The sequence below is a fragment of the Mustelus asterias genome, chromosome 22 (assembly GCF_964213995.1).
Source record: "Mustelus asterias chromosome 22, sMusAst1.hap1.1, whole genome shotgun sequence".
NCBI classification, from domain to species: Eukaryota; Metazoa; Chordata; class Chondrichthyes; order Carcharhiniformes; family Triakidae; genus Mustelus; species Mustelus asterias.
In genome coordinates, this window is record NC_135822.1 from 58287615 (window position 1) to 58300908 (window position 13294).

General features: G+C 48.5%; 1 protein-coding gene across 10 annotated transcripts in view; it reads right to left on the bottom strand.

Annotated features, from left to right (window-relative positions):
* Positions 1-13294, bottom strand: part of dmtn (dematin actin binding protein) — a 78534-nt gene that overhangs the window by 18201 nt on the left and 47039 nt on the right. For all 10 annotated transcript variants that reach the window (XM_078239356.1, XM_078239348.1, XM_078239350.1 and 7 more), the window contains 4 exons: positions 9602-9751; positions 7062-7183; positions 5444-5549; positions 1654-1718 (listed from right to left, as the gene is read on the bottom strand). In XM_078239356.1, the coding sequence (XP_078095482.1) occupies positions 1654-1718; positions 5444-5549; positions 7062-7183; positions 9602-9751 (443 nt within the window). The remainder of the gene's footprint in view (positions 1-1653; positions 1719-5443; positions 5550-7061; positions 7184-9601; positions 9752-13294) is intronic.

The window sequence follows — 13294 nt, forward strand, 5'->3', positions numbered from 1 at the left end:
CTATACAGACAAAGCATAACATTAATAGGGAAGGAAAGGAGAGAGTGCAGAATGTAGTGTTACTATCATAGCTAGGGTCATACAAACCGGATGTTAGGAAGCTGACACTGGCATCAACATCACTGGCGCTGAGGGCGGCACGGTGGCACAGTGGTTAGCACTGCTGCTTCACAGCTCCAGGGACCTGGGTTCGATTCCCGGCTTGGGTCATTGTCTGTGTGGAGTCTGCACGTTCTCCCCGTGTCTGCCTGGGTTTTCCCCCCCGGTTTCCTCCCACAGTCCGAAAGACGTGCTGGTTAGGTTGCTAAATTCTCCCTCAGTGTAACCCGAACAGGCGCCGGAGTGTGGCAAATAGGGGATTTTCACAGTAACTTCATTGCAGTGTTAATGTAAGCCGACTTGTGACTAATAAATAAGCTTTAACTTTAAGACTTTTGATACTGGCATAGCTGGCACTGACATGACTGGCACTGGAAGCACTGACCGTGCCAACACTGCTTCCTCTGTATCACTGGCATTGCGTTTATATATCCTGACTCACTTTTCCAGCTCTGCATCAGGCCCGAGACCGGGAGTCCAGCACTGGCCTCCATCATGTACTCACTCTTACGGAAATACACACCTTACATGATTCAACCCGCGAGTCTCCCCTTGCTTAACATCTCATATCTGTTTGAAAGTCGATAAAATAATTGAAAGCAGTGGAAGGTCTGATCAATTTATAATTTGATAAATCCATAATTCCTCCCGATGTGTGGCCCTTCCGCTCGCATGTAAGAAGATTTCCCCTTATCACCACTCTCCTTCCCTTCCCTGGCACAACCATCACTCTCATCTGCTCCTTGCTTTGATTTATTATTGTCACATGTATTAGTATACAGTGAAAAGTATTGTTTCTTGCGCGCTATACAGACAAAGCATACCGTTCATAGAGAAGGAAAGGAGAGAGTGCAGAATGTAGTGTTACAGTCATAGCTAGGGTGTAGAGAAAGATCAGCTTAAAGCAAGGTAGGTCCATTCAAAAGTCTGACAGCAGCAGGGAAGAAGCTGTTCTTGAGTCGGTTGGTACGTGACCTCAGACTTTTATATCATTTTCCCGACAGAAGAAAGTGGAAGAGAGAATGTCCGGGGTGCGTGGGGTCCTTGATTATGCTGGCTGCTTTTCCCGAGGCAGCGGGAAGTGTAGACAGAGTCAATGGATGGGAGGCTGGTTTGATGGACTGGGCTACATTCACGACCCTTTGTGGTTTCTTGCAGTTTTGGGCAGAGCAGGAGCCAGACCAAGCTGTGATACAACCAGAAAGAATGCTTTCTATGGTGCATCTGTAAAAGTTGGTGAGAGTTGTCGCGGACATGGCAAATTTCCTTCGTCTTCTGAGAAAGTAGAGGCGTTGGTGGGTTTTTGTAACTATAGTGTCGGCGTGGGGGAGAGCCTCTCTCTGTTAAAGTTGGCCAAAGCTATACCACAAAGGGATGTGTTTCAATCTGCTTATGTACCCAATATTGATACATTTCCACCCTGTCCTATTACCCACGGATACATGCTGACCTTTAAACCACAGATGTCGCTTAGACAATCGCCGTTTGTGTTAGAAATTGACATTTGCAGACAATGAAACATTATTCGTCACAAGACAGTAAATCTGCGCTTACCCTGTAGAGGCTGTCTCTCCCATGGGTGGGGAGCGAGGGTGATTTACAGGTTGGCTGCTGTGGAGCTGTGGGAAACAAGAGTATTGCAGTCACTGGGTCTGTTCCACCAGTCAATGAAATCACGGCTGATCCGCGACCGAAATCCATATACCCACTGCACTCAATATCCCCTTAATATCTATGGATAACCTGAAGTAATCATTCTCAAAAATTAACAATTAACCTCGCATCAATTGCCGTTTACAGCAGGAGTCCAACACCAGTCAGCTAAGGTGGCACAGTGGGTTAGAACTGCTGCCTCACAGTGCCAGGGACCTGGGTTCGATTCCCGGCTCGGGTCACTGTCTGTGCGGAGTTTGCACGTTCTCCCCGTGTCTGCGTGGGTTTCCTCCGGGTGCTCCGGTTTCCTCCCACAGTCAGAAAGACGTGCTGGTTAGGTGCATCGGCTGTGCTAAATTCTCCCTCAGTAGACATAGAAACTAGAAGCAGGAGGAGGCCATTTGGCCCCTCGAGCCTGCTCCACCATTCATCTTGATCACGGCTGATCATCGAATTCAATATCCTGATCCCTCCCATATCCCTTTGGCTCCAAGAGCTGTACCCGAACAGGCGCCGGAGTGTGGCAATTCGGGGATTTTCACAGTAACTTCATTGCGGTGATGTAAGCCGACTTGTGACACGAATAAATATACTTTAAATAGTTTCTTTCCATTTAGCCTCTCTATCCCCCTTAATATCTTGAAGGACTTTGCCCCCTTTGACTATCTAAATTGATCTGAAATTTTCGAACCCTCGTCGCTGGAGAGTTTGTTCAGGATGTCCTCCATTGTGTGGAGGAGTTGGGCAGTCTCTGCCCCTCTCAGCCTGAAGACTGCTCCCCCTGCTGTCAATTCCCCATCATGACAGGGGAAATTGCAAAGGGATTCCAAACATAGAATCATGGAATCTCTCCAGAATAGAAGGAGGCCATTCGGCCCATCGAGTCTGCGCTGACAACCTCACCCAGGCCCTATTCCGGTAACACCGCATATTTACCCTCCCCCCCCCCCCAATCCCCCTGACACTAGGGTTAATTTAGCATGGCCAAATCCACCTAACCCGCACATCTTTGGACTGTTGGACATAATGGGGGCGATTTTCCCAAAATATTTCTGAGTGCCCTATGGTCGGGTAAACGGGAGGTTTTCCTGCCAATTTTTTTGGGAGAGCTGAGATTTGATAATTAATGGCACTCTGGGCAATACAGATGCTGTCACGCGATTCACGCTGGCAGGACGGATTGGCCGGGTCTCAATCCGCTGGAGACCTGCAGCAGAGTGCTCAGGAGGCCATTGGGAATGCGCCATCTCCCAGTACACAGTGCCCTCTTGGCACTGCCTGCTGCCCGGTGGGCACTGCCAGTGTGCCAGGCTGGCAGTTCCAGGCTGGCCCTGCGCAAGTGGCACTGTCCCCCCCCCCCCACCCCCTCCATTGTCCACCCCGTACCCCGGGGACCTTATAGAATCCCTACAGTACAGAAAGAGGCCATTCAGCCCATCGGCTTTAATGGCCTCCGGTCCCATCAGCGAAGCCACTAGGTCAGGTCCCCATCGCTGGGGACCAGCTGTGATCCCCGCTGGTGGGAGTCTTCATCGGCAGGGTTGGAAATCCAAGAGATCCCGGACAATTGCATCCAGAACTCGCTAAAAGGATTTAATTTTAAGTTGAAGTTCATTTATTAGTGTCACAAGTAGGCTTATGTTAACAGTGCAATGAAGTTACTGTGAAAATCCCCTAGTCGCCACACTCTGGTGCCTGTTCGGGTTACACTGAGGGAGAATTTAGTACCTAACCAGCACATCTTTCGGACTGTGGGAGGAAACAGGAGCACCCGGAGGATGTGAGGAATGGGTTAACAGATCTTCCAGTTCAGTCCCAACTTGATGTCAATTATTGAATAGAAGTCACTCATTTATAAAGGGGCTTCAGGTGGCACTGGGTGTTGATGGAGAATTGTACGTGAAGTTGGACCAAAGAAATAAAGGTAGTTTATGAAGAAGCAGAACCGGTGTCTCCTTCACAAAACTGCAACCTTGAGGCTCAAACAGAGGAAACCCACGCAGACACGGGGAGAACGTGCAGACTCCGCACAGACAGTGACCCAAGCCGGGACTCGAACCCAGGTCCCAGGCGCTGTGAGGCAGCAGTGCTAACCACTGTGCCACTGTAATTAATTTAAATGAACTAATAAATCTCAAAATCATCGGCGCGAGGTTGATCACACCAATAAAGGTGTCCTGGGGAAGGTTGTGACCGGAAGGATGTCGGGCGCTATTCCCGTTCTTGGCCTCCCGCTTACATTTCCCGCCCCGCTACGCTACTCGATCATCGTAGTGGGGTGGAAAAATCACGCCCTATCTGAGGGAAGTTCTTCAAGGCGATGTCCCTTGACCTGTACATGCTTTGTAAGACCATAGACAACTTGTTTCTTGCTCCAGACCAGATCCAGCAAGAAGCGAAACATTTAAGAAACAGTAGCAGAAAGTATGTCTCCAGGAACCATTCATTTCCCAGCTGGCGCAGTGGCACAGTGGTTAGCACTGCTGCCTCACAGCACCAGGGACCCAGGTTCAATTCCTGCCTTGGGTCACTGTCTGTGTGGAGTTTGTATGTTCTCTCCATGTCTGTGTGGGTTTCCTCCAGATGCTCCAGTTTTTTGCCACAGTCCAAAGATGTGCAGGTTAGGTGGATTGGCCATGCTAAATTGCCCCTTAGTGTCCAAAGATGTGCAGGTTAGGTGGATTGGCCATGCTAAATTGCCCCTTAGTGTCCAAAGATGTGCAGGTTAGGTGGATTGGCCATGTTAAATTGCCCCTTAGTGTCCAAAGATGTGCGGGTTAGGTGGATTGGCCATGCCAAATTGCCCCTTAGTGTCCAAAGATGTGTAGGTTAGGTGGATTGGCCATGCTAAATTGCCCCTTAGTGTCCAAAGATGTGCAGGTTAGGTGGATTGGCCATGCTAAATTGCCCCTTAGTGTCCAAAGATGTGCAGGTTAGGTGGATTGGCCATGTTAAATTGCCCCTTAGTGTCCAAAGATGTGCGGGTTAGGTGGATTGGCCATGCCAAATTGCCCCTTAGTGTCCAAAGATGTGCAGGTTAGGTGGATTGGCCATGCTAAATTGCCCCTTAGTGTCCAAAGATGTGCGGGTTAGGTGGATTGGCCATGCTAAATTGATCCTTAGTGTCCAAAGATGTGTGGGTTAGGTGGATTGGCCATGCTAGATTGATCTTTAGTGTCCAAAGATGTGCAGGTTAGGTGGATTGGCCATGCTAGATTGATCCTTAGTGTCCCAAGATGTATGTAGGTTAGAGGGAATGAATGGGGTAAAATACATGGGGTTACGGGGATAGGACCTGGGTTGGTGCAGACTTGATGGGTCGAATGGCCTCCTTCTATACTGTCGGGATTCTATGATTCTATTCTATAAGTAGTTTGGGCTGATGGGGTTGTACCTGTCCTGCTCTCCCCTTTCATTCCCTTCCAGATGCTGACGAACCTCCGCAGCACTCGAGCACAATTTCCTTCTCTCGTCTATTCCTGTGAGCTGTCGCAAGTGTTGTAATTAAAGGAATGTCAGAGGCCTCTGCCCCGTTCACTTGGGCACCTCCGCAGTTACTTTGGCTATGTGGGAGTGGGGCCTCAGACCCAGCTCAGTGTCTGCCAAGTGCTGAAAGGGCTGCAAGCTATGATACGTGTATGGCACCTGCAGAAAGGGGAATGCGGCTCATTTTTCTGGTCGTGGCTCTTACAGAAACTCCTGGTCGTCCTGTCTGGAAGCGAACGAGATTTCCTCCCCCGGGGTTTCGATTTCTCCAGCTCCTCCTTCAAGATTAACTTTCCCAATCCGGACTGGATCTGAAGCACAACAAACACAACAACAACTTCAACGGAAAGGCATGGAAGTAAGTCAGTGCGTGTGTGCACAACCGTGTGTAACTGCATGCGCATGTGTGTACATGAAGAAAGACCTGCATTTATATAGCCCCGTTCACAACCACAAGACACCTCGAAGTATTTTACAGCTGGTTAAGTACTATTGGAACCAAAAAAATGCTGGAAAATCTCAGCAGGTCTGACAGCATCTGTGAGGAGAGAATAGAACCAACGTTTTGAGTCTGGATGACCCTTGCTCGGAGCCTAACACTGACGAAGGGTCACCGAGACTCGAAACGTTGGTCCTATTCTCTCCCCACAGATGCTGTTGGACCTGCTGAGATTTTCCAGCATTTTCTGTTTTTGTTTCAGATTCCAGCATCCGCAGTATTTTGCTTTTATCTGAGTACTTTGGGAAGTGCAGTCGATGCCGCAAGGTGGGAAACACAGCAGCCAGTACGCACAGAACAGTGTGAGAATGACCAGATAATCTGTCTTTGTATGATGCTGATTGAGGGATAGGTGTTGGCTTGGACACCTTAAAAATTGCCCTGCCTTCTTCAAAATAATGCCTGAGATCCTTTGTGCTCACAACTGAGAGAGGACAAATGTGTGGTGAGACATGGGCTGCATGGTGGCACAGTGGTTAGCACTGCTGCCTCACAGCGCCAGGGACCCAGGTTCAACCCCGCCTCGGGTCACTGTCTGTGTGGAGGTTGCACGTTCTCCCCCGTGCCTGCGTGGGTTTCCTCTGGGTGCTCTGGTTTCCTCCCACAGTAAGAAGTCTCTCAACACCAGGTTAAAGTCCAACAGGTTTATTTGGTAGCAAAATCCACTAGCTTTTGGAGCGCTTGCTGCTCCTTCGTCAGGGAAGTCACTCACCTGACGAAGGAGCAGCGCTCCGAAAGCTAGTGGATTTTGCTACCAAATAAACCTGTTGGACTTTAACCTGGTGTTGTGAGACTTCTTACTGTGTTTACCCCAGTCCAACGCCGGCATCTCTACATCATTCCTCCCACAGTCCAAAGATGTGTTGGTGAGGTGCATTGGCCATGCAAAATTGCCCCTTAGTGTCCTAAGATGTGCAGGTTAGATGGATTGGCCATGCTAAATTGCCCTTTCGTGTCCAAAGATGTGTAGGTTAGGTGCATTGGCCATGCTAAGTTGACCCTTAGTGTCCAAAGATGTGTAGGTTAGATGGATTGGCCATGCTAAATTGCCCTTTCGTGTCCAAAGATATGTAGGTTAGGTGCATTGGCCATGCTAAATTGACCCTTAGTGTCCAAAGATGTGCGGGTTAGGTGCATTGGCCACGCTAAATTGCCCTTTAGTGTCAGGGGGATTAACTAGGTTAAATGCATGGGGTTATGGGAATAGAGCCTGAGTGGGATTGTGGTCAATGCAGGCTTGATGGACCAAACAGCCTCCTTCTGCACTGTAGGATTCTATGTAACTTGTACCCTGAAACCAGCAATGTCAGGCATTTTCCCCCACCTTGTTCAACTCCTTTCTCTGAATCTCGCGAAGTTGTCTCATTTCATCAGTCTCGTCATCGTCATCCTCCTCATCATCCTCCTCATCCTCCTTTGAAGCGATCCTTCTTCTCCATTCTTTCTCTGTAAGAAATATCATCAAATCGCCATTAACCCAAAACTCAGCTGGCTCGGGAGATTTCAGCTCAGTGCTTATCCGTTGGTGGAGAGTCTGTAAATGAATGAAGCTTCACCCAGTGTGGACAAACTCCGACGGCACTCTAATAATTGTCCCAACTTCAACAGCGGACAGCGGGAAGATGTACAATGACCGTGCTCCGTCAAACATTGGAGGCCCTAGATTTCAGATTCAGACAAGATGTGACCTCCCTTTGCTGGGAATTCATTCCCATTCCCGATGGCACAGTGGTTAGCACTGCTGTGGGTTTCCCCCGGATGCTCCGGTTTCCTCCCACAGTCCGTAAGACGTGCTGGTTAGGTACATAGAAATCATAGAAATCATAGAATCCTACAGTGCAGAAAGAGGCCATTGGGCCCATCGAGTTTGCACCAACCACAATCCCACCCAGGCCCTAGCCCCATATCCCTACATATTTACCCACTAATCCCTCTAACCTACACATCTCTGGACACTAAGGGGCAATTTTAGCATGGTCAATCAACCTAACCCGCACATCTTTGGACATTGGCCAAGCTAAATTCTCCCACAGTGTACCTGACAATTTTATAAACACGCACACTGGTTAGCACTGCTGCCTCACAGCGCCAGGAACCCGGGTTCGATTCCCCGTGTTGGGTGACTGTCTGTGCGGAGTCTGCACATTCTTCATGTGTCTGCGTGGGTTTCCTCCGGGTGCTCCGGTTTCCTCCCACAGTCTGAAAGACGTGTTGGTAAGGTGCTAAATTCTCCCTCAGTGTACCCGAACAGGCGCCAGAGTGTGGTGACTGGGGGATTTTCACAGCAACTTCATTGCAGTGTTAATGTAAGCCTACTTGTGACACTAATAATTACATTTTTAAACCTAAAAAAAATTGATCCAACCTGGCAAGGAAGGAGCATGTGTGGGGAATTCTGAGGGAGTTCTTTTTTTTTAAAGTTTATTTATTAGTGTCATAAGTAGGCTTACATTAACACTGCAGTGAAGTTACTGTGAAAATCCCCCAGTCGCCACACTCCGGCGCCTGTTCGGGTTACACTGAGGGACTGTGGGAGGAAACCGGAGCACCTGGTGGAAACCCACGCAGACACGGGGAGAACGTGCAAACTCCACACAGACAGTGACCCGAGCCGGGAATCGAACCCGGGTCCCTGGCGCTGTGAGGCAGCAGTGCTAACCCACTGTGCCACCGTGCGTATTTATAAAGTTGTCAGCCTGTTCTGCCTGAACGCAGGTGTGAAGAATAGCTGTTCTGGTAAAGTATTGGAGGGTCACCGCAGCAAAAGTTTAGCATCTTGTCAGGAGCAGAGTGAAGCAGACATGGGGAGAAGGAAGCGTTGGAGCTAAGTGTGCTACAATGAGGGGAAGAGGCCACATGGACCCATCGACACTGGGACCCGACAGTACCCATGGAAACAGAGGCCTTCCTCTCAGGAGGCGGAACATGTGGAACGTTCACGCTCCTTCCACCAATCACGATGAATCAAAGAACCCCTACAGTACAGAAGGAGGCCATTCGGCCCATCGGGTTTGCACAAACCACAATCCCACCTTTTCCTGGAACCCCACAAGTTTACCCTGCTAACTCCCCCGATACCTGGGGCAATTTAGCACGGCCAATCAACCCACACATCTTTCAGACTGTGGGAGGAAACCGGAGCACCCGGAGGAAATCCACGCAGACACGGGGAGAACGTGCAAACTCCACACAGACAGTGACCCAAGCCAGGAATTGAACCCGGGTCCCTGGCGCTGTGAGGCAGCAGTGCTAACCACCGTGCTACCATGCTGCCCAAAGTCATATCAACAATAAAAACACAAATGAATTGAGGTTAAGTTGATTGACCGCACTAACATTGCCCCTTGCAAGATGTGTAGGTCGGGGGGGGCGGGTTTAGCAGGTAAATACATGGGATTATGGGGATAGAGTCTGGGTGGGATGTTCCATTGGAGAGTCAGTGCAGACCCGATGGGCCAAATGGCCTGCTTCTGCACTGTAGGGTTTCTATGATTGATTCATAGAATCCCTACAGTACAGAAGGAGGCCATTCAGCCCATCGAGTCAGTACCGACAACAATCCCACCCAGGCCCTATTCCCGTAACCTCACGTATTTACCCTCCTAATCCCCCTGACACTAAGGTGCAATTTTGCATGGCTTATCCACCTAACCTGCACATCTTTTGGATTGTGGGAGGAAACCGGAGCACCCGGAGGAAACCCACGCAGACACGGGGAGAACGTGCAAACTCCACATAGACAATGACCCGAGCCAGGAATCGAATCCAGGTCCCTGGCACTGTGAGGCAGCAGTGCTAACCCACTGTGCTACCCCTATGAGAGTCTACAAGTGTAACCGGGTGAGCCCACAGATTCTGCCTTACCCACAACGGCAAGTGAGGGAGGACACGGCCAATACTCTGTCTCTATCTTGGCCGGAAGATTGGGATCCGGAGGCTGAGCCGCTGGGAACTTTGACGATTCAATGATGAGATCCTCGATATATTTACTCTGTGGAATCACAGTCGATGGTTCTGGAACAAGAGAATAAAACAAAACATGGACTGCGAGCTGGTTGCGAAGAGGATGAATGACGATGAGTTGGGGACAAGTGAAAATGATTGAATGAAGATGGGAGAAAGGAAGCTGGGTGTCCTCGTGCATGAATCACAAAAAACTAGTATGCAGGTACAACAAGTAATTCGGAAAGCTAATAGAGCATAGAAACAAGAAGCAGGAGGAGGCCATTCGGCCCTTCGAGCCTGCTCCGCCATTCATCACGATCATGGCTGATCATCGAATTCAATATCCTGATCGCCCGCATATCTTTAGCCCCAAGAGTCACAGAGTCATAGAGGTTTACAGCATGGAAACAGGCCCTTCAACCCAACTTGTCCATGCTGCCCTTTTTTTTTTAAACCCCTAAGCTCGTCCCAATTGCCCGCGTTTGGCCCATATCCCTCCATACCCATCTTACCCATATAACTGTCTAAACGCTTTTTGAAATACAAAATTGTACCCGCCTCTATTACTGCCTCTGGCAGCTCGTTCCAGACACTCACCACCCTCTGAGTGAAAACATTGCCCCTCTGGACCCTTTTGTATCTCTCCCCCCTCACCTTAAACCTATGCCCTCTAGTTTTAGACTCCCCAACCTTTGGGAAAAGATGTTGACTATCTAATTGATCTATGCCCCTTATTATTTTATAGACGTTGATAAGATCACCCCTAAGTCTCCTACGCTCCAGGGAAAAAAGTCCCAGTCTATCCAGCCTCTGCTTATAACTCTACATCTAATTTCTTCTTGAAATCAGACAATGTTTTGGCCTCAACTACTTTCTGTGGTCGTGAATTCCACACATTCACCACCCTCTGGGTGAAGAAATTTCTCCTCATCTCAGTTCTAAATGATTTACCCCTTATCCTCAAACTATGACCCCCTAGTTCTGGACTCCCCCATCATCGGGAACATTCTTTCTGAAGCTACCCTGTCTAACCCTGTCGGAATTTTATAATCGTCGTATATTGTATATTATTCAACATCATCGTATACTGTGAGGGGAATTGAGTACAAAGTTAGGGAGGTTGTGCTTCAGTTGTGCAGGGCATTGCTGAGACCACATTTCGAGTATTGTATACAGTATTGGTCTCCTTATTTAAGGAAGGATGTAAATGCTTTGGAAACAGTTTGGAGAAGGTTTACCCAAATAATACCAAGGATGGGTGGGCTGTCTTATGAGGAAAAGTTGGACATAGAGGCATAGATTCATAGAGGTTTACAGCATGGAAACAGGCTCTTCGGCCCAACTTGTCCATGCTGCCCTTTTTTTTAAACCCCTAAACTAGTCCCAATTGCCCACATTTGGCCCATATCCCTCTATACCCATCTTACCCATGTTACTGTCTAAATGCTATTTAAAAGACAAAATTGTACCCGCCTCTACTACTACCTCTGGCAGCTCGTTCCAGAAACTCACCACCCTCTGTGAAAAAATTGCCCCTCTGGACCCTTTTGTATCTCTCCCCTCTCACCTTAAACCGACGCCCTCTAGTTTTAGACTCCCCTACCTTTGGGAAAAGATATTGACTATCTAGCTGATCTGTGCCCCTCATTATTTTATAGACCTCTATAAGACCACTCCAAAACCTCCTACGCTGCAGAGAAAAAAGTCCCAGTCTATCCAGCCTCTCCTTATAACTCAAACCATCAAGTCCCGGTAGCATCCTAGTAAATTTTTTCTGCACTCTTTCTAGTTTAATAATATCCTTTCTATAATAGGGTGACCAGAACTGTACACATTATTCTAATTGTGGCCTTACTAATGTCTTGTACGACTTCAACAAGACGTCCCAACTCCTGTATTCAATGTTCTGACCAATGAAACCAAGCATGCCTTCTTCACCACTCTGTCCACCTGTGACTCCACTTTCAAGGAGCTATGAACCTGTACCCCTAGATCTCTTTGTTCTGTAACTCTCCCCAATGCCCTACCATTAACTGAGTAAGTCCTGCCCTGGTTCAATCTACCAAAAATGTATCACCTCGCATTTATCTAAATTAAACTCCCATCTTCCATTCGTCAGCCCATTGGCCCAGACTAGGCTTGTATCTGCTGGAGTTCAGAAGAGTAAGAGGCGCCATGATTGAAACTTGTAAGATCCTAAGGGAACTTGACAGGGTGGATATGGAGAGGATGTTTCCTCTTGTGGGAGAATCTAGAACTAGGGGGGTCACTGTTTAAAAATAAGGGGGGTCACCCATTTAAAATGGAGATGAGGCAAATCATCATAGAACCATGGAACCCTACAGTGGAGAAGGAGGCCATTCAGCCCATCTAATCGGCACCGACAATCCCCGTAATCCCACGTATTTATCCCACTAATCTCTCTGACCAATACATCCCAGGACATTTCGAATCTCACCAAGAATCTATCCACCTCTAACGTAAAAATATTCAAAGACTCTGCTTCCACTGCCTTTTCAGGAAGAGAGTTCCAAAGACTCACCACTCTCTCTAAGTGAAAATATGGGTGGTACGGTGGCACAGTGGGTTAGCACTGCTGCCTCACAGCGCCAGGAACCCGGGTTTGATTCCCGGCTTGGGTCACTGTCTGTGCGGAGTCTGCACGTTCTCCCCCGTGTCTGCGTGGGTTTCCACCAGGTGCTCTGGTTTCCTCCCACAGTCTCAAAGATGTGCGGGTTAGGTGGATTGGCCGTGCTAAATTGCCCCTTAGTGTCAGGGGGACTAGCGAGGGTAAATACATGGGGTTATGGAGATAGGGGCCTGGATGGGAGGTGCAGACTCGATGGGCCGAATAGCCTCCTTCTGCACTGTAGGATTCTATAAATATATTAGAAAGATATGGTGGTTCGGATCAATGTGGACCCCATGACGACTGCTGCCAGTGATACTGGCAATGAAAATGAGGCAATAGCAGACATGCCGAATAATTACTTTGCATCAGCATTCACAACTCTCTGAGTGAAGAGGTTCTTTCTCCTCAGTTGGAAATGGTCAACCTTTTAACTATGCTCGCTAGTTCTAGACTCTCTAGCCAGGGAAAACATTCTCGCTCCTGATGGAACAACACTCTCATCCCAGTAATCAGTCTAATGATCCTTCACTGCACCATCTTCACAGGAGGACTATCCTTCCTTAGATATGGAGGCTGAAACTATACACCTCACTCCATATTACGGCCCCTCCTGCCTGTGGGATCTTCCGTTCCTGCTGAGGTTAATGGAGTTTTGAATGGCTCGCCGCATTTTACAGCCCTATCGCTGCCATGAAGAGCTGTAACATTCCCCCCAACCCGATGTGTAGTCTTACCATCAATGCAGCATTGCGGCAAGAATTCCCGATTGCTTGTAATAAATTGCAGTTGCCATTTCCCTTCCTAATTGCTTGCTCATTCAAAGAACAAAGAAAATTACAGCACAGGAACAGGCCCTTCGGCCCTCCGAGCCTGCATCGACCATGCTGCCGGACTGAACTAAAACCCCTTACTCTTCCCAGGTCTGTATCCCTCTATTCCCATCCTATTCATGTATTTGTCAAGACGCCCTTTAAAACTCA